Below are 19,904 nucleotides of genomic sequence, written 5' to 3' on the forward strand. Positions count from 1 at the left end.
TTATTGCTGTTGTTGCTACTGCGATAAGAGTAAAAGGAATTCCCTGTATCCTTTCTCCAGATTTACGACATCTTCACCTTTCGTCCCATTTACGTCATCATTCGTTCTCTTTGCATTCCGGTCTGTTCCCTTCCCCTCCATATATATAAACATGCACACACATATCATTATATATACATGTTATTTCTGGAACCATGTGCGAGTACATTGGAGGCTTGCATCTTTTTACCCCTGAAGTTTTTGGTGCATATTTCTGAAGAACAAGGATGTTGTTTTATAAGGAAAGCATAATTACCAAAATGATTTCCACTGTTTCTTATTATCTTCATGCTTACACTTTATGGGGTCAGAGCTATGCTTAGTCACAGAAGGCCAGATGGCATTCAGTCACCAACTCTTATTACTTGAGAAAAGTATAATTTCCAGAATGAAATTACACGGACAGTGACAGATAAGCCTTTGCTGCCCATATAAGCAAGGAAGACATGTCACAACCACACACTGATGGCCAGGCCTATGCAATTTGCACTGGCCACCTGCCTCTTTTTGTACTTTCTGAGGATGAGGCTCTGTGGTTTATGACATCATCACCCTTGATATGCCCTGGGGTCTTCTGTGTTCTAGAGTATACGTATGTCTAACATCCTGGATTAGCCACCGCCTTTCCCATCCATAGTGAGCCATCTCTACGGCACATTTCAGGATCTCCTGGAAGTCTAAAAGGCACTTCAAATCCAGCATGTCCCAACTCACATTCATGATCTTCCCCCCCGTCCCAAACCTAGTCCTCCCCCAGCACTTCCTCTCTTGGGGAACGGTACCATGTTACCCACGTCGTTGTGTGGGGATTCATTCTTGATACCTGGTTTCGCTCACCCCCCAAACCTCCACATGCCATCCATCATCGCGTTCTGTCAGTTCTTCCCACCATCTCTTCTCATCTCTGCTGTCATCACCCTCACCCTCGTATGCCCCACCATCTCCCGCCTGAGCTACAGCAATAACCTTTGAACTGATTTTCATCCCTCCACTCTATTCTCCACCCTGCAGCTAAAAAAATGTTTGAAACACAAGTCTGACCACGTCTTCCTCCTGCTGAGAACCCACAAATGGTTTCTAATTAGCGTTTGAACAAATGCAAACATACTAAGCACTCGTGGTCTGACTTCTGCTGACTTCTGATATGCTCTCACATCTCCCTCCTGGCCACACGGTCTTTTCTCAATCTCTTGGCTTGCCGTGCTGTCTCCTACCACAAGGCCTTTGTATATGTTGTTCTTTCTGCTTGGAAGGTGCCTTATTCCTTCGCTCTAACCTCCTTCTGGTCACAGCTCAAGTCTCACTCCCTCCCTTGATTCAGGCCAATTTCCCATATTTTCTGCAATCATGTACCTCTTGTTTTTCATGAGGGGCATAGCTACAATTTTATGTTTTCTCTGTGACTGTACAATTATTATCTTCTCCACTCGATTACAACTTCACAGTACAGGGACTGTGTCTTGTGGGCTTATTACTGTATCTTCAAGGCCTACAGAGTGTATTGTATTTAGTATGTGGTCAGCAAATAGTTGTTGAATGAAGGAATAAGCAAGCATAGATGACTTTGTTAGCTCATCTCTTTAGGCTATGAAATCACACAGTTAGCTCTGAACAAGTCAGGACTAACCTGGGTTTTTAAAAAAATCATATGAATGAAGTGACCAGGAAGAGGACAAACTATGGTATTCAAGCTGTTGACAAGGTGGTCACATAAGTGACTTGTCTATAACCAATCCACCAATCCACAGAAAGCAGTCCTCACATCATCCTGGCCATATTACAAGCAGTGCATCCGGAAATCACTCATAAAATATTGGCTAGAATCTCTGTCTTATATACGGACCGGATTCTGGATATTAGAAAAGAAAAAAAAAACTGTAAAAGGGTGTTACACAGTCTAGACCGTTCAGCATACGTTGTCAAAAGCACCAACATATCGGTGGAAAGTGATCAAACACAAACCCCAATCCTGATTTTATAAGACTGTCTCCAGAAGAAAAACTTCATTGTGGCAAACTCCTTAAAATAGCTCAATGTGCTTATTTTCCATCTTAGACGTCTGCTGCCACAATTACAGCTCTTTCCAGTACCTCGCAAAACCCAGGCTGTCAGACACTATCATTTCTGGAAATGGGTGTGTGTTTGCCTCAGCCGCATGCGAGCAATTAGTGGGCAGAAACCTTATCTGAACAGTCACCACCCTGTCTTCACTTTCAAGCAATGGCCAAGTTTAAAGGCAACTTATCGTGCCCCAGAGTGTATTGTTGGTGGAGAGTGGCCAGTGAGAATTGCCAGGTTCCTACCTATTGAACATGTCATTCCATGTTCGACCATAAGGGTCAGGTTTGCTGATTGTTGAGTGGGACAGCCCTCCATTGGGACAAGCCCCAGCCACTTCTATCTAGACTTAATTGAAGACTTGGAATATAAGCAAGAACACATTCTGGAGGCTGCTCTTTTTGTACCAACCCTTCCCACATTTGTATTGCAAATGTTTGCCTTTGCTAGAAATAATGGAGCTGGACCAAGGTGTTTCCTGGCACAATGACTGAGGTTATGGGGCCTGTGTCACATGAAATCCAGGGCACAGATGGCCTCGTGTGGCACCTCCGTGGTAACTGACTGCCAAAGTTCTCTTCTCTGGACTTGAAGCAACACAGTAAACTGATGCCATCCCTCCACAGTTATCTGGCATTTACATCTCAGCCATGTCCCCTGAGGATTTGCCAGGACTATACCGTGAAAGAAGCAACAGTACTTCCCTGGCTATGAAAATTGCTGAAGTGGAACCAATTGGTAGATTTTTTAAACACTAGCATAACAAAGAGGTAGTCTTTAAAAGAGGCACTGTTTAAAAGATATTTCAGCTGGAAGGAGGTGGGTGTTTATATATGCTAAGGGGAGCTCTGTGGTTCATGGTTGCTGTTCTCAGTAATTTTGAATGCCTATTAGGGGTTTGTTCATTTTAACGTTATATGCTGCAGTGATTTAGGGTGGGGTCAGCATAGCAAATGTGGCCTCAGTAAGGGATAGTCATTGAATGCTTCTCTTCTACTTGCTCACAGCCAGCCTAGCACAAGACAGCTTGATTTATAAAGATTCTAGAGGTTTCAGAGGTAGAAAGGGCCAGACTATCCAAAGTCTGCCATTTATTCTGTGTGCAAACTTGGCTGTATCACTTTGCATCTTTGAGCCTCAGTTTCTTCATCTATAAAATAGGGGTAATGAAATTTATTTCAGGATTGTTACTAGAAACAAACGAGGTCAGATTTAAGGCACCCACTAGAGTTCCTAGAGCACAATAAATGCTTGCCAAGTGTTGGGTCCTCCCCTGTGCCCCATGGCCAGTGCTTCTGTGAAAAGGCAGCATGGAGAGCCATCTGGGGGCTGGGAACCCGGTCCATGTACTTGGGGTGGACCGCCCTAGGTGGAGCCATTTACGGCCGTATTTATGCTCCCAACAGGAACAGAATAATTGTCGTAAGGAAAATGTGGCTATCTTGTTTTTACTTAGGGAAAACTTAGTGATATAAGAATAAAAATGGTATGCTTCAAAAGTAATTTTCTTTTTCCCCATAAATTCCCTATTATTTGTCTTACCGTATCTTATTATTTTTTCACCATCTGCAGCTTTCAACATTTTCCATGTTCTTTGGAGCCCTAAGAAGCAATGATTGTATTTCTAATGTGGCCTAAGATATCTTCCTTCCCATGAACTCACATTACTCAAGAAAAGAGCTGTCGTATCCCAACCTCTCCCTGATTTGTCAGTGTTAGTGGTATGGTAACATGAAATAAAAAAGATCTTGAGGGGTGTCTGGGTGGCTCAGTCGGTTAAGACTCTGACTTTGGCTCAGCTCATGATCTCACAGTTCGTGGGTTCATGCCCCACATCGGGCTCTGTGCTGACAGCTCAGAGCCTGGAGCCTGCTTCGGATTCTGTGTTTCCCTCTCTCCCTGCCCCTCCCCTGCTCATGCTTTGTCCATCTCTGTCTCAAAAATAAATAAACATTATTGGGGCGCCTGGGTGGCGCAGTCGGTTAAGCGTCCGACTTCAGCCAGGTCACAATCTCGCGGTCCGTGAGTTCGAGCCCCGCGTCGGGCTCTGGGCTGATGGCTCAGAGCCTGGAGCCTGTTTCCGATTCTGTGTCTCCCTCTCTCTCTGACCCTCCCCCGTTCATGCTCTGTCTCTCTCTGTCCCAAAAATAAATAAACGTTGAAAAAAAATTAAAAAAAAAAACATTATAAAATAAAATTAAAAAAAAAGATCGTGAGAACCAGAAAGAACTGAGCTTGAATTCTGATTCTGATCTTGCCACTTCAAGGGTGGACTTTTTTCTTTTCCAAAATGAGCATCATAATGACTACTACCCAGCTGGATGGTGAGGAGAAAATGAGACAATCCATATAAAATGCATGGCACAGGGGAGGTGTCCCAGAAATTTACATCACTCCCCTTATGCCTTTGCTTTAATTGTTCTTAGTTTGATTTTCTTTTCATATACAATTGGCTAGCTTAGGAGTAAACATGACATCTTGGAAACAATCTGCATGCAGATTTTGGTGATAAAAATGGAAACTAAACCTAGTGATTTTACTCTTAATTATTCCTGGTGAAGACATCATGTGCTCACGCATTTGGGGAGGCACTCGCTCTTTATCCCAGATGCCTGCACGTTTTAGTGATGTAATGTTCTTTTAAATAATCATAAAACATAGCCCTCCCAAACACATACAAACCAGATACGATGACGAATGAATACACTTGGTTTATTCAGAGTGTCTCTGCCTGCAGTCAATTGAAGCCAGGACAAACTCAGGAACTGGGGCCAGGCAGGGGACAGCAGCAAATGGCTGGAGAGATGCAAAAGACAGAGGGAGGCAGGTGCAGCGTGCGAGCATCAAGCAAAGCACTTCAGCAGGGTCAGGAAACCTACCAGAGTGATTCCAATGCCATACGCTCTGGTGGCAGATGGTGGAGCGACAATGCAATTGGAAAACATCAAGAATAACCAAAGAATATGAGAAATTAGAGACAGAGCAACACTCTCCATGACGCAGCTGCCTAGACACAAAATAACCTTTCCTTTTCCTTTGGCTGGAGAAGTGGGAGATAAAGGCTAAAACTCGAATATGCATAGGAGGGAAATCGTGGAAGCCAGCTTACCAAGTTTAACATGTTTCAAGTTCAAGGTAATGTCAGATGTGGCACTGTTGAAATAACAGGCACATCCCCCTCCTCTAAAAACAGTACCTAACGAACAGTGATGGAATAGTTTAGAATTTTCTGGGGAAGATGAGGGAAAAGTAAAGATCTGTGGAATTTAACATATGTGGTCCCTCAAGATTCACTTAAAACTGTTTTGGGGACATCGGTACTGTAATGGGTCTTAACGTGTTTTAAATCGCGAGTCGTGTAACTAAACTCGTAATGGAGGCCTTCCACTGAATAACTAATATTAAATATTCTAACTGGCACCGAGGATATATTGGCTATGAGGAAATGATGAGAAGTTGGATTACCACGAACTGTTATCTGAGGAACTAAGTGACATAAAAATGATACGGCGGCAGCACTAACCCCCTGATCTCAGCTGTTTGGCATCTTAAGGCAGTATTACCTGCTAGGGCTTTCTGCATTTTTCAGGAAGTTTGAGTTGACAAAGGGGATATCTTCATCTCCCGAAGAATTAAATCGCCCCAATTCATCATTTTGACCTCTGCCTTGCATGAGGTGGTGTCGGCGGAAGCAAACAAGCGGCCGACTCTACACGGCCGGCCGGGGAAGCGGAGACTAGGTTTTCAGCACAGGAGCCTGAGGAGAGAGGACGAGAAGCTCACCCCACTCTGGTGGGAGAACAGAGCTTCCCTGATGTTCACGAGGCTTTACAGTCTACGGTAGGCGGATGCAGGAGATAGCATCTAGACAGAATCTTCAGCTCGTCTGAGCTTCCCTCCAAGGTCAGGGCAGCGATCACAGACAGAAGCACTGAAAGGTGGCTGTCCACGCACGGAAAGGTAGTTCAGATAAATCTGTGCCACCAGGGAGGTAGGTGTCAGAGAGACTGGCCAGGATTAGCCGTATCTCGATGACGCGCAGCAGGCCCCTGTCTAGTGCCCTGCGGAGCAGAAGTAGCCGGAATGGGCTCAGACCCTGGCTGAACAAGCAACTGCAGCCAGGCCCGCCTGGAGCAGTGCAGACATTCTCACGAAGCCCCTTATCTGACACACTTACTCTGTGGCAGAGAGAAGCAGTCAGTCAGGCAACCTGAGGACTTTGTCCACTTCCACGGGCCCAGACGGCCGAACCCCTACCCCCGCCAGACACGCACTCACCCACAAAGACACCTAGTGTGCTGATTGCTCAAGTTGTCAGTGCACTCCCTCCATCACGATCTAGCTTAGCTTCCGCAAAGACCAGTACTGTGGCATTGGTGGAAATCTTTGCAGAACTCGAATGTCACTGCCATCTGCTTGGCAAGTGCTATGAAACAATGCAAGTTTGGCAAAGGAAAATCGAGTAGCTGTGAGCAGAGCGGAAGCTAACTCGAAGAGAACCGGAGAGATCAGGGAGGGAGAGGGTCTTCAGGCAGCGAGGCAAATGACAATCAAGGGCACCGGGGATGCCTAGACAAAATGCTTTCGGGGAAAATACGATGGAGGTGGCACGGTGCATGTTGCAAGCTGCAAAGTTAGCGGTGTTCTTGTGATTGAGTCTTCCTGGGTGGGCACAAGCATATGCAGACAAGAAAGCTGAGGCTGACAAAATGAACCAACTGAAATGTTATAGCGGAAGTATGTTCTTATGGCATGTTCTTCTGATCTGAACACAATCCCGCCCAATACCAAAACACTGGGAACACACTTAGAAAGCAAGTTTATTTTGGGTTCCTAGGAAGCAAGCATAAGCTGTTTGCTCCTTCTAAAGTTGCTCTTTCTACCCGAAATCAGTACTAGTATGTTGCTTCTCATTACACAGCCAAATTAAAGCTGCCTGAGATGATCAGAGACACATTTTTTTCCCCCTCAAGTAATTTATGTAATATGGGTTAGAGCAACATCAGGACTGGAAGCCAAATACAGCCTGAGCAGGCCTGTGTCCCACATCAATCTCGGGAAAGGGAGTCTCACTCTCTCCTCAGGAATGCTCATGCAGCTTTTCACCTGAAAATGTATTGTCACTTTTTTCCTTCCGGGTAGATATTACTCTTAATCTTAAAGAACCAAAGTACCAATTTGCAGATACTGCTTTTTCAACTCTCAGGAGTGTTCTAACAAAACAGGATTCCCTTTTTGGTAGACAAAGTATATTGCTTAATGTTCATCTAGCAATTACACATTAAACTGTTCATATTTCAAGGGAAGGACCCCAGGGGATGGGAAGAGAATTGATTTTATGACAGCATTACAGAGATGTTTGAAAGGCATTACCTAACCTGTATATTAGTAATGTTCTGTGTCATATACAAAGATGAATAAGACATTGTCCCTGTCCTCAAAGGTACTTATAGTTTAGTGAGAAAGACAAGAAGGTGAGCAAATGATACAAGGGAGTGTGATAATCACGGTTTGATTCCTGGTTTTTGGGTTTTTTTTTTTTTTTTTGTAAAATTTGTTTTAACTGTTTGGGCTTAGGCTGCATATATCATGACCCTCATCTTTAAACATGTCAGTATGCATATAATTCTACTGAACAAGGATATTCTCTTTTTTTTTGTGAATATTTTTAAAAAGTAATCTCTATACCCAACGTGGGGCTTGAACCTACAACCCCGAGATCAAGAGTTGCATGCCCCACTGACTGCACCAGCCAGGCACCCCCACAGATTTTGATTCTGACTCTGAACTGGATAACTATAGTCCCAGGGGTTAAATGTACGAATTTGCAGCCAGACTGCTTGGGTTCCAATCCAATGCTGCCATTTCTAGCTGTTGAACTTGGGCAATTTTACTTGTGCTCTTGCCTAAGAAATGGGGATGATAATAATAAGGGTTGCTCTTGAGTCACAGGGCTGCTGTGATCACTAAGTCAGTAGACAGAAAGCATTTATTTATTTTTAAATTTTTTTAACGTTTATTTATTTTTGAGACAGAGAGAGACAGAGCATGAACAGGGGAGGAGCAGAGAGAGAGGGAGACACAGAATCTGAAACAGGCTCCAGGCTCTGAGCTGTCAGCACAGAGCCTGACGCGGGGCTCGAACTCACGGACCGTGAGATCATGACCTGAGCCGAAGTCGGACGCCCAACCGACCAAGCCACCCAGGCGCCCCCTTAGACAGAAAGCATTTAGAACAGGGCCTGGTTCATAGTAAATGCTCAATTAGAGTTGACTATTTAGAAGCCTGGACTTCTACAGATTTCAGGGAAAAGCGACAGTTTCATGAAAATTAGTGTTATGTTGGCAAACAGTGTCCTGAAACAAACAGTCGAGAAAACTTGGAAGAAATTCTTTCTCATAATTTACCCATATAAAAAAAATATATTTTCATCTGTAGGCCAATGTATTAAAAACCTGTTATAAACATGGTCCTATGTGAGGTCCTCATGGTGGGTATAAAACATGATTGGTATAAAACACTGTCTCTTTTTTCCAGAAATTTATAATCCAATGGAGGTAGAAAGGGGCAGCAAAGCATCGTAATCTAATACAGGGTATTTTCAGTGGCACAAGAAAGGTGCCAAACAATGTCATGGGTGTTAAAAGTAAGAAGAGCTAAGGAAACATGACATCGAGGTCTTGAGTTTTGGCATGGGAACTTTGAAGTATCTTGGGGTAGGATGGAGGTGTCAGGCAGGCAATTGTAACTGGGGTCACATTAAGAGTGAGATAGGAAGGTTAGCCAGGTTTGTTTTGGAATTATCATCATAGAGGTTGGAGACCAAATCTGTAGGAATCAAGGCAGCCACTCAGAGAGAATCTACATGAGGAAAGGAGCCAGAGGCAGAATCTGCTGGAAGCATCAGCGTCAGTGTCAGAAGCCTGGGGTTAGAGCCCGCTGTGTCAGTGGGTGGTATGGAAATAGAGCCAATAGGTATGAGCCACCCTTCCTAAGGTAGGAAATCTGGGAACAAGAAGAGGCGTTTGCTTTCTCTGATGGACTAGAGTCAAGTGCATGGGGCAGTCTGGCCACCTGCGCCTTATATGAAACTCCCCATCCACAAGAATTACTGTCTCCCAGCATGCCCGTTAGCACAACTTGTTACTCAGATCATATGGGTTTGCTACGTCCTCTTGCTTTTGACCATCCGGACCACTGGTCCTTCCCCAGAGTTGGCTAATCCTTTAGTCTCAGTTATACCCCCAGCATATGGCCACACAGGTGTTGGCTCTCCCCTTGTCCACACTGTGGGCTCTCAGAGAACTGTGCAGCCAAGCCTATGCATTTACAGTAATAGGTAGTGGTGGGTGGGGAAGCAACTGCCAAGGGACTTCAAGGTGCAGCCGAGAGAGGAGTGGCTGATGGCGCAGGATCCCCGAGAAACCAGTGAGAGTGAGCTCTGTGGTATGGGTTTGACTCACTAAAGAAACACATCTTCCCCAGAGATAAAATTAAAAAGAGCTAGCATTATGAAAAAAAAAAAAAATCCTTACAATACGTCAGGCCGGCTTTTCACTAAGGGTTTTGCTTATACTTAGTACTCACACCAGGACCACACAGAGGCCCTCACATCATCCCCATTTGCAGATTAAGAAACTGAGACTGGAGCAGTTAGATCACTTGCCCAAAGTCACGCAGGTAGTAAGTGACAGAGCTGGGGCTCTAATTATGGCCCGAGTCCACGTTCATGCCGTTGCTGTCACTCCTCAGGCAACGTGGTCAGTGAAGGCAGCGAATCTGAATTGTAGGGAGCAGAAGTGGAGGAACTCACGTTGAATGTGTCAAGGCCACAGAGGACAGGAAGTGAGGTCATCTCTAGAGACTGGGCTTGGGGGGTTTAGTCATTTTCACAGAATTCAACGGGAGTAGCACAGGGTTGGAACGGCCACTGTGGGATAGTCAAGGGAGTCGACAGCACGACAGACAGGACTTCTGGACAGCAGCAGGGGCCCAGCTGGGGTTGCATAATGTGCATTTTGTAGTGGAACCAATGAAGGCATTTTTATGAGGGTTTCCAGCAACCTCTCACCGCCCCCATATAGAGGACCACAGAAGAGATGTTTTTGCTCACTCCTTAGGCCTCAACACTTGATTACGAGCCCGGAAGAGCAACGTCCTGCGCGGGTGCAGTGAACCATCTGTAGAGAAGGGATAATGGGATCCCACGGGGCCCGGGATGGGCCAGGTGGGAACAATGGAGGCTTGGGGTGAGTAGCGAGTTCACTGCTAGAGGGACTGACCACAAAGAGGCCTGTGAAAAGAGACTGGGGCTGGGAGGCTGAAGCGAAAAAGCAGCTGTTTGCAAAAATACACACACTGATGTTCACACATTACGGCAGCCTAAGGAATGGCCGCTTCCCTACTTGCTCAGGGTGAGTAGTAATCTGTGTCGGGCAACAATGCTGATTTCACTGTGTCTACCAGCAGAGAAAACTGGGGGCTGGACAGGAGGGTAAAACATTGGCCCTGGTAACAGCCTGGTGTTTGCTAACGAGGCTGTAGAGGCTGTATTACAACTGCTCTGCTTTCCAAAACAGCACCCTCAGGAGACAAGAAATAAAGTCATTTTCCTTCAGAGGCAGAAGATTTAACATTGCTTAACAATAATACTTAACATCCTTAGCCCTTAGCCTTAGGCAACATCCTAACTACCAAGTGCTAGGAATTGTCTTTTTCCTGGGTGAGCTAGGGCTCTGGCTTTACTTGTCGAAGTGTCTTTTCTACTCTGGCAGCAGGTTGCGGGAGCCTACTGTGAAGAGGACTGAATTCCATGACAGCATAAAAGGGTGCCCCTTGATCAGGGCTACTGACTAACTCCATGTGCTGGGGGTGGGGTGGGTGCCGAGGTGCATTTTCTCTCTGGGTGTCGATGGTTCCGAATTTGACATATAAATCGATATTACTGAGTTAACTTTAAAACTCCTGTCATGCTCTCCACAAACCACATGGGAACCACATCGGTCAGTAGCCTATTAAGTCCACTGGAAGGTCGGCCACCAACTTCCCATAGAGAGAATTATTCCCATTTTTAATTAAAAAGTTAACTCCATAAATATTGTAAAGCTCCCTGCCTCTGACAAAGAGGGGATCCGGTGCCTACAGAGATGTGCTGACTTCCCTCCTGGCAAAGGGGGAGAGCAGTGGAGCTGCTGTGATTCAGTCGAGTGAACAGTAAAATCTCCAGGGTGGGGAGGACTAGAAAACCAGGGTAAACGTCACTGGCACACGGAGCTGAGTCTGCATACCTTCTTGAAGCCAGCACTGTGCCTCTTCCTGGGTAAATATGGAGCCTCCCACGGACTGGAGCACAGTGGTGAGCATGCCTTGCATCTCCCCTTTAGATGTTGAGATGGAAACTCGAGGTGGAGCTCCTCTACTTAAAAACAAGCGCCAGGGACCTTTCCTGCATTTGTCTGAGCCCCATGCATTGTCCATCGTGGCCAACTTCTGGTTGCCAGGGAGCCACCAAGTTCTGTTTGCTCATGTGGCTAATCCTAATCACTCCTACCACCGTGTACGGGTGTGGGTGGACTACTGGCCAAAATTGTTTTTGGTCTAAGATGCTTCCCTTCCCACTACAGTTACACTCTTGGGATTTTGTCAATTCCTGCATTGCGGTGATAGCTCCAGGGCCAGAAACCGCATAAATGCATTGCCTTTGTCAGAAAACTCCCTTTGCAGTGTTTGATCCTCAAATAGACTTGTTGAAAGTCAGCCATGATTGAGCATTTCAGGGCTTATTAGTAAAGATAAATAGGAGCTGGAAATTCAGAAGACTTTCTGCTAATAATTACTAAACTAAGCATCTGTTGTGCTGTCATAAAAAGGTGATTTGCGGTCTCCTGTCCTAGACAGTAGGGTCCCAAGGATGGACTGGCACTGTGTCTCCAGTCTCCATATTCTCGGGGTCTGATACAGAGTAGATGATTAATAGATAGATGGGGAGTGAATGAGTGAAATTTGTAGGATTTTCAATGTTATTTCTGTGCTTTTGATTTGTGCAAAAAAAAAAAAAAAATCCATTTCCGCAGTCTGGTGCAAGTTGGCCAGGAAGACGTTAAACTGTTTCCAGTTTTATCTTTCTTTCTTTCCTCTCATAAGAACATACTACTTTCCATCTGCCTTAACCACAATTTCCATACACTTCAACACTGAAAGCCAGAAATGTTATATTTAAAACAAATTTTGGAGACGACTTCCATTTTTTTTAAAAATGAAAACAAAATAGTAGGCCAGGGAAAAATAAGGAGGGGAAAGAAATCAAAGATGAGCAAAGACTAGGAGACAACCTATAAAAAATGAAAATTGGGAGATAAATAAAATACAGTTGTATAGAAGCTTTTAAAAAATTGTATTTTAAGTATTCTGCCCAATCAGTGTTAAAAACTGGTTCTCCACTAGATTTGAGATTTTATTACTTTTGAAAATCAACATACTATTTATAAGAGCAGATGGTCACTTAGGCTATGCCTGTTGCAATATCCAGGGTGGTATTTTTGTAAATTCCCACACAGAGTTGTAGCCAATGTGAAACTCAATGCAGTAACTCCCTCTGGGATAACACTTCAACAATTCCACTTTGATGAAAAAGCTCTATTTAGGATCCTCCCCCTTCTTTTTAAAAGGAGATATTCCGTAACATTTCAGTTTTCTGGCTGGCATTAACCTTTCTTTGTTTGTTCCCCCGCCCAACCCCCCCCCCCCCCCCCCCCCCCCCCCCCGCGAACTCACGAATTCTCACACTCTTGATTCACTCCCATAGTAGCCGTCCTAGACATAATCTTGGAAAGTTTTCCTCTTTGTCATGTGCTACTGATAGCAGACCAAAATTATTCTTCATCTCACAGATAAGAGCACAAACCTTTGAGAATTGTATCTCATTTTCAGGGGTGTTCAGTTACAGCATAAGTGGATCACGTTAGGCCAGAATCACCAAGTGAACTTTTCCCACGCGATTATTTCCTTCCCCCACTGTGTCTGTACCTCTCAGCAATATTTGCTGACAGCAAATACCAGGTCAGATTCTAAATCAAGCAAAGAACATCTTCCCAGGTTCACATTTCTCTCCTGCTTTTTAACACCCACACGAAGCTCCAAGGTTAAGGTTGGCTCGCCCTTCCTTGTAGGTAACTGCTAGGACAGAGGATTTACTATTTTATTGTCCCTAAGCTTGGTGCAGGATGTTCAATACCATTTTTATAGCAATGGCTTAGGATTTCCATTCTGTATCCAATATTCTTGCTGACATGTTCAATCGCAATGATATACTATTTTCTTCCCTTAAAAAATAACCCACAAGTGTTTCAATTATTAGCACAGTTGTGAAGATGGCACGAAGGTTGTAGCAGACGGCGGTAAGGCACATTATAACATATTCCAGTTTCAAAGCCAGATTTCTATTTCATGTAGATTTCTCTAAAGGCTTTATCAGTAGGTGAGCTGGTGGTGGGAGACCCCTGAGTGATCTACCTGGGTAAGGAGGCGTACTGTCTCTCCATCCCCTCAAAGCGGATGTTGTGTGCATTCCCATCTGGACCCTTTCCAGACACCTGTGGAGAGAAAAGTAATTAGAGATGAAGATCCATTATACACCCTAGTTACTGACAATGCATCGCAAAATTATAATCAGCGCACAAATGCTGCTGCTGCCTGCCAAAAATCAACCATGGAAAAAGCAAGCAAGAGCTCAGTATTGCTATAGGAATTGATGATCAAGCCACAAACATGGCATTTAACAACAAAGTCGCTTCTTTCAAAAAGGGTCATTGTCAAGCCGACTCCTTCCTGTCACCAAGCCAGGGATATTCTGTAGGCTGTGGGCCATTTTTTTCCCCCCTTTTACGTAGGCGTTAGTATTTAGAACAGTTTTAGACTTACAGAAAAATTGAGAAGACAGTACAGAGTTCCCATTCACTCTGAACTCCGTTTCCCTATTACTAACATCTCACATTAGTATGATACAGATCTTAAAATTAATGAATCAATATTGATACATTATTGTTCACCAAAGCCCATAGTTGACTTGCAATTTTACTCAATGCCTTTCCTGGTCTGGGATGCTGTATTACATGTAGGTGTCAGGTCTCCTTAGACAGCTCTTGGCTGTGACAAGGACCATGTTTTTTGAAAGTATCTTCTTCAACCTTTCTTTACTAACAGGGGCTGATGACAAACAACTATCTCCTCCACAGCTCCCATGATGCCCTTCCCTCCCCCAGATCTCACTTAGTTCTCTCCCTTAGCAACTACCACAGAGAAGTCATTAACTCTTTTCTGTCTAGGGTTGGTCTTTATTATGTTTTTCCCCTTCCTATGTACTTTCTGTGTTCCCCTCTCGTCGGGTCTCCTCCTTCGATCTCTGAGGATCTGAAGAGCAGTGACTGGCCCCAGGATGTTCTCGACAAAGTATGTTGGTTCTGTGAACGTGAAGACTTCATACATAGTGCTTCTGCGTCTATCACACCAATTAGAACCAGGATGAAAACATACACGTATTTCAAAGTTCTTGTTGACTGATCAATCCATCACCTGTTCATGTCGATGTATGTGGTTTTGTGGATCACTTACGCGCTTGCTCTCGTGCTGGGCCAGCCCTCGCAGAGTGGGCCTGGAAAGGGTAAACAGAACACCTGGACCATTGTAATGGGGGAAGGGAGAGTTGGCTAGTAAACACAGAACGTAACAGTGTCAAGTCAGGAGGGGGGATTTTTCCAGGTGGTACTCAGCTTGCAAGTTCTTTTCTTCCCACCCAAAGTTCTAGCTCTCTATAAAACCTCCATCCCAGCTTGGGTGGTGGATGTAGGGAGGGTTTATTGTGGGGGGGGGGGGTTGCAAAGCAAATATACACACTCATTTAGAGTAAGAAAGGCTATGCCTGGTGTCAAAATTATTACAGGAGGCTCTTCAGAGTGTGTCCTGCAAAGCCTTTTCGTATTTCACCAATACATGGAACAGGAGTGGCTGGAGTTATTTGAGAGGCCAACAGCCCAGTGAATTTCCCAGGGAAGGATAAAGACTGCATCTACAAACGTAGAGACGACTCCAGAGAGACTGAGAGTTCTCCGCATGAGGATAAAAGCCCTGATGTAAACCACTGTCCTTTCCAGGAAACATCAGGAACAAGGATGGCATCAGACAAGCTGGGGTTAAATAAATGGTACAGAAAAAAAGGGAAGGAAACAATTATTGTCCTCAGCCTCGTCTATCTGAGCTTTGTTTTTAACCTGTTTTTCATGGAGGGAGAATTAGCATGAATACCAGAACTATGCTGAAGATTATTTAATTGTGATTGTTGGGAGCACATTATGCTTATGTATCCGTAGTATGGCTCTAGACATTTACAAGTAACCTTTCTTCTTATGGCCACAAAACTCCAAGTTAATACTTTCAGCACTATTATCCAGAACTGGCCTGGCCTAATGATGCAGTCAGCATTCTGGTGTCTCTACGGGGCAGCACCCAAGTGCCTATCCTGATGAGCTACCAGTATATGAGATCATATAAAGCACAGGATGATCCTTATCTTAAGGAAGTTTCAGTCTTTTGGGGGAAAAGCAAACATCAGAAATGAAATAATTAAATAATGATGTAGGACAACGTATGATCCTGTGTCATTCAGGATGTTACTAACAGCACAGGTGACACCTGAAGGTGCCAGGAAAAAGCTTCACGGAAGTAGCAGAATGTAAGGCAAAGAAGGGTGGCATGATTCTCTATCAAAAATGATTCTGTTCGAACATAAAAAAAAAAAAGGGGAGGGGCACCTGGGTGGCTCAGTCAGTTGAGCGTCCGACTTTGGCTCAGGTCATGATCTCGCGGTTTGTGGGTTCGAGCCCTGCGTCGGACTCTGTGCTAATGGCTCAGAGCCTGGAGCCTGCTTCGGATTCTGTGTCCCCCTCTCTCTCTGCCCCACCCCTGCTTGTGCTCTGTCTCTCTTTCAAAAATGAATAAACATAAAATTTTAAAATGATTCTGTTTGTCACAAACAGAAAATGTACACATTTAATTATTATATTCATATAGTGTATATATTGCGTTTCACTATTAACACGACAACCTCTTTAATGCAAGCATTGAATTAGTGACTACTGAGCAGCTACTGTATCCTGATGCCATGCTAGGCACTATATTCAAAGGAGTGAACAAGGGCTGGATTTCTTCATTGCTCTGAATATCGAGGAGACAGGCCTGCAAACAATTACGGTACGATGAGATCACTGCTACAGTGTCAGTAGGAGAGAGGAGGCAATAGGAGTCGGAAGAAACAGACACGAAAGTCCACCTGAGAGAGTTGAACACAGCTTCATTTGGGTGTTGAAGCTTCCTCTAAAATTTGGAGGCGAATGAGAAGTTTTTGTGGGGGAGAAGGCGTAGGAGTAGCAGGAGAAGGCATTCTAGGTAGAGGGAACAGAAATGAAACAACATGGAGTCATTTACAAAAGAAAAGGGCTCTGGTTTCAGGGAATGTCAAGATTTTGGTAGAGGAAGAAACAGAACCTGTGAAGGAAGAGGATAACCACACCACTACCACTGGAACTACTATTATGGCTATAACCATTATTGCCGATACCATAACTTTTTCTTAGGAGGCTTTATTTTTTTGAGAGCACTTGTAGGTTCACAGCGAAATTGAGAGAAAAAGTACAGAGGCCCTATCCCACTGTCTCCACATGCACAGCCTTCCCCAGTATCAACATCCCCCCATGTGGTACGTTTGTTGTAAGTGATGAAACTACATTAACATATCATTACCCAAAGCCCAGAGTTTACGTTAGGTTTCACTTGGGGGGTTGTACATTCTAGGAGTTTGAACAAATGTATGGCATGTATCCATCATTCTAGTATCATACAGAATATTTTCACTACCCTAAAAAATTCTCTATTCTCTGCCTGTTCATCCCTCCCTCTCCCCAAACCCATGGCAACCACTGGTCTTTTTATGATTTCCATAGTTTTGCCTTTTCCCGAACGTCATAGAGTTGGAATCTTACAGTATGTAGCCTTTTTATATTGTCTTCTTTCACCTAGTAATATGTATTTAAGTTCCATCCATGTCTTTTCATGCCTTGATGCCTCATCTCTTTTTAGGGCTAAATAGTATTCTATTGTCTGGATGTACCGCAGTTTATTTATCCATTCATCTCCTTAGAAGGACATCTTGGTGCTTTCCAAGTTTTGGCAATAATAAATAAAGCTACTGTAAACATTGTGCGCAGATTTTTGTGTGAAGATAAGTCTTCATTGCCCTTATGTAAATACCAAATACTGTGGCTGTTGGGTTGTATAGTCAGAGTACGTTCAGTTTGGTAAGAATCCGCTAAACCATCTTCCAAAGTGGCAGTGCCATTTTGTATTCCCACTAGTGATGAAGGAGAGTTCGTGTTGCTCCACACCCTCACCAGCATTTGGGGTGGTCCGTGTTCCAGATTTTGGCCCTTCTAGTGTGTGTGTAGTGGTATCTTATTGTTGTTTTAATTTATAGTTCTCTGATGACATATGATGTGGAGCATCTTTTCATATGCTTATTTGCCATCTGTATGTCTTCTTTGATGAGGTGTCTGCTAAGGTCTTTGGCCCATATCGAATTGGTTTGTTTATTTTCTTATTGTGGGGTTTCAAGAGTTCTTTGTATTTTTGGGTAATGATCCTTCATGACATGTGTCTTTGGCAAACATTTTCTTCCAGTCTGTGGCTTATCTCTTCATTCTCTTGACAATGTTTATTGCAGAGCAGAAATTTATAGTTTTACTCAAATTTTAAATTTGCGTCGGTGATTCATGTTGAGTTAATTTTTGTAAAGGGTGCACGGTCTGTGTCTAGATTCATTTTTTGCTTGTTGGATGTCTGGTTGTTCCAGCACCACTGGTTGAAAAGAGTATCTTTGCTCCATTGTGTTTATCTTTACACCTTTGTCAAAGACCCAAATAAATATTTATTTGGGTCTATTTCTGGGCTCTGTATTGTTTCATTGATCTATTTGTCTATTCTTTCGCCAATACCACACTGTCTTAATTACTATAGCTCTATAGTAAGTCTTGAAGTTGGAGTGTCTGTCCTCCAACTTTGTACTCCTTCAAAATTATGTTGACTATTCTAGGTCTTCTAAACTTTAGAATCAGTTTGTGGAGATTCTTCAGAATCAAAAAAGCAACTTGTTAGGATTTTGGTAGGGAGCGCATTGAATCTATAGATCAAGTTGGGAAGAACCAACATCTTGACAGTATTAAGTTTTCTTATCCATGAATATGAACTCTCTCTCCATTTATTTGTTTTTTCTTTGATCATTACCACAATTTAACACTTACTTGGTACTTATTGTTGGTCAACTAAAATGCTAAATGTTTTATTTTTATCAATCCATTCTATCTTCCTAAACCCCAATGGTTGCCCTGTTTTTCAAAGGAGAAAACTAAGTAGTTGCCCAAGGTCATATAGCTAGTGCATGGAAAATCTGAGACAAAGATCAGGTCTTTCTGACCCCAGAGTCCAAGCTCTGGAGATATAGACATGGACCCGATCTTGGAGGAGCTAATATGCCAAGGAACTTGGTTTTACCCTTAGGTGATGGTGAAGTCATTGGCAATGGCTACTTGGTAAGTGATGGGACATATTTACAGGGTAGAAAGATTATTCTTGTCATAGTGTGGAGGTTCCAGTGATAGTTTGAGCCAGAGATGATAAAGGCCTAAACTAGGGGATATTCTGGGGTGCCTGGGTGGCTCAGTTGGTTAAATGTCTGACGGGCTCAGGTCACGATCTCACTGTTTGTGGGTTTGAGTCCCATGTTGGGCTCTGTGCTAATAGCTCAGAGCCTGGAGCCTGCTTCAGATTCTGTGTTTCCCTCTCTCTCTGTCCCTCCTCTGCTCGTGCTCTGTCTTCGTCTCTCAAGAATAAATAAACATGGGGCGCCTGGGTGGCTCAGTCGGTTAAGCGTCCGACTTCGGCTCAGGTCACGATCTCGTGGTCTGTGAGTTCGAGCCCCGCGTCGGGCTCTGGGCTGACAGCTCAGAGCCTGCAGCCTGCTTCCGATTCTGTGTCTCCCTCTCTCTCTGCCCCTCCCCCGTTCATGCTCTGTCTCTGTCTCAAAAAAAAAAAAAAAAAAAAAAAAGAATAAATAAACATTAAAAAAAATTTAAACTAGGGGATATTCAAAAGGATAAAGGCCTACACTTTGTTATAGCTTAAAGTTGATGAACTCACAAGTGTAGGTAGTGTGCTACATTGGGGGCAAGTCTTTTACTAACCCCACAAGGGCTTCTGGCCCAACGAGTGGAGTTTGATAGTAATTCTTGGCATAACTCACATGTGTCAGAACTTTAAGGAAAAATGAAAAAATATTTTAAATGGCCTGTATTTTCTTCTGATTTTCTCCTTACTTCTTAACTGCTTGGGGCTTTCTGTTTTCAGAGCAACCTGGTGAATTCTGCTAAAAGGGAGCTCCCTCAGTGGGTATTATGGAGTGGATACTGGCCTGGGGAAGTTCTGCACATGCATGGCACCATTTCCCACGAGGATCCATTGGAGATCATGCCTGATGTCTTATTCTACAGAGATCCTGAAGAGACTGAGAAGGAAGAGCAGGCTGCTGTTGAAAAGGCTGTGACCAAGCTGGAATTCTGGGGTGAATGGGTTGCTCCAGATCTTGAGTTCATTGCTACCCAACCTGAAGTTGCAGACTGGTCTGAAGGCACACAGGTGTTCTCTGTGCCTATTCAACAGTTCCCTACTGAAGACTGGACTGCTCAGCCCCCCGCTGAAGCCTGGT

The 19,904-nt window shown here is 44.0% G+C and overlaps 1 protein-coding gene and 1 pseudogene across 3 annotated transcripts in view; one reads left to right on the plus strand and one right to left on the minus strand.

Annotated features, from left to right (window-relative positions):
- The window catches only part of PARD3B (par-3 family cell polarity regulator beta), a 1,023,096-nt gene that overhangs the window by 43,414 nt on the left and 959,778 nt on the right, over nt 1-19,904 (minus strand). For all 3 annotated transcript variants that reach the window (XM_047872373.1, XM_047872372.1, XM_047872376.1), the window contains one exon: nt 13,610-13,689. In XM_047872373.1, the coding sequence (XP_047728329.1) occupies nt 13,610-13,689 (80 nt within the window). The remainder of the gene's footprint in view (nt 1-13,609; nt 13,690-19,904) is intronic.
- On the plus strand, nt 19,303-19,439 carry LOC125174249 (uncharacterized; annotated as a pseudogene).

Source organism: Prionailurus viverrinus, chromosome C1, assembly GCF_022837055.1.
Source record: "Prionailurus viverrinus isolate Anna chromosome C1, UM_Priviv_1.0, whole genome shotgun sequence".
Taxonomy (NCBI): Eukaryota; Metazoa; Chordata; class Mammalia; order Carnivora; family Felidae; genus Prionailurus; species Prionailurus viverrinus.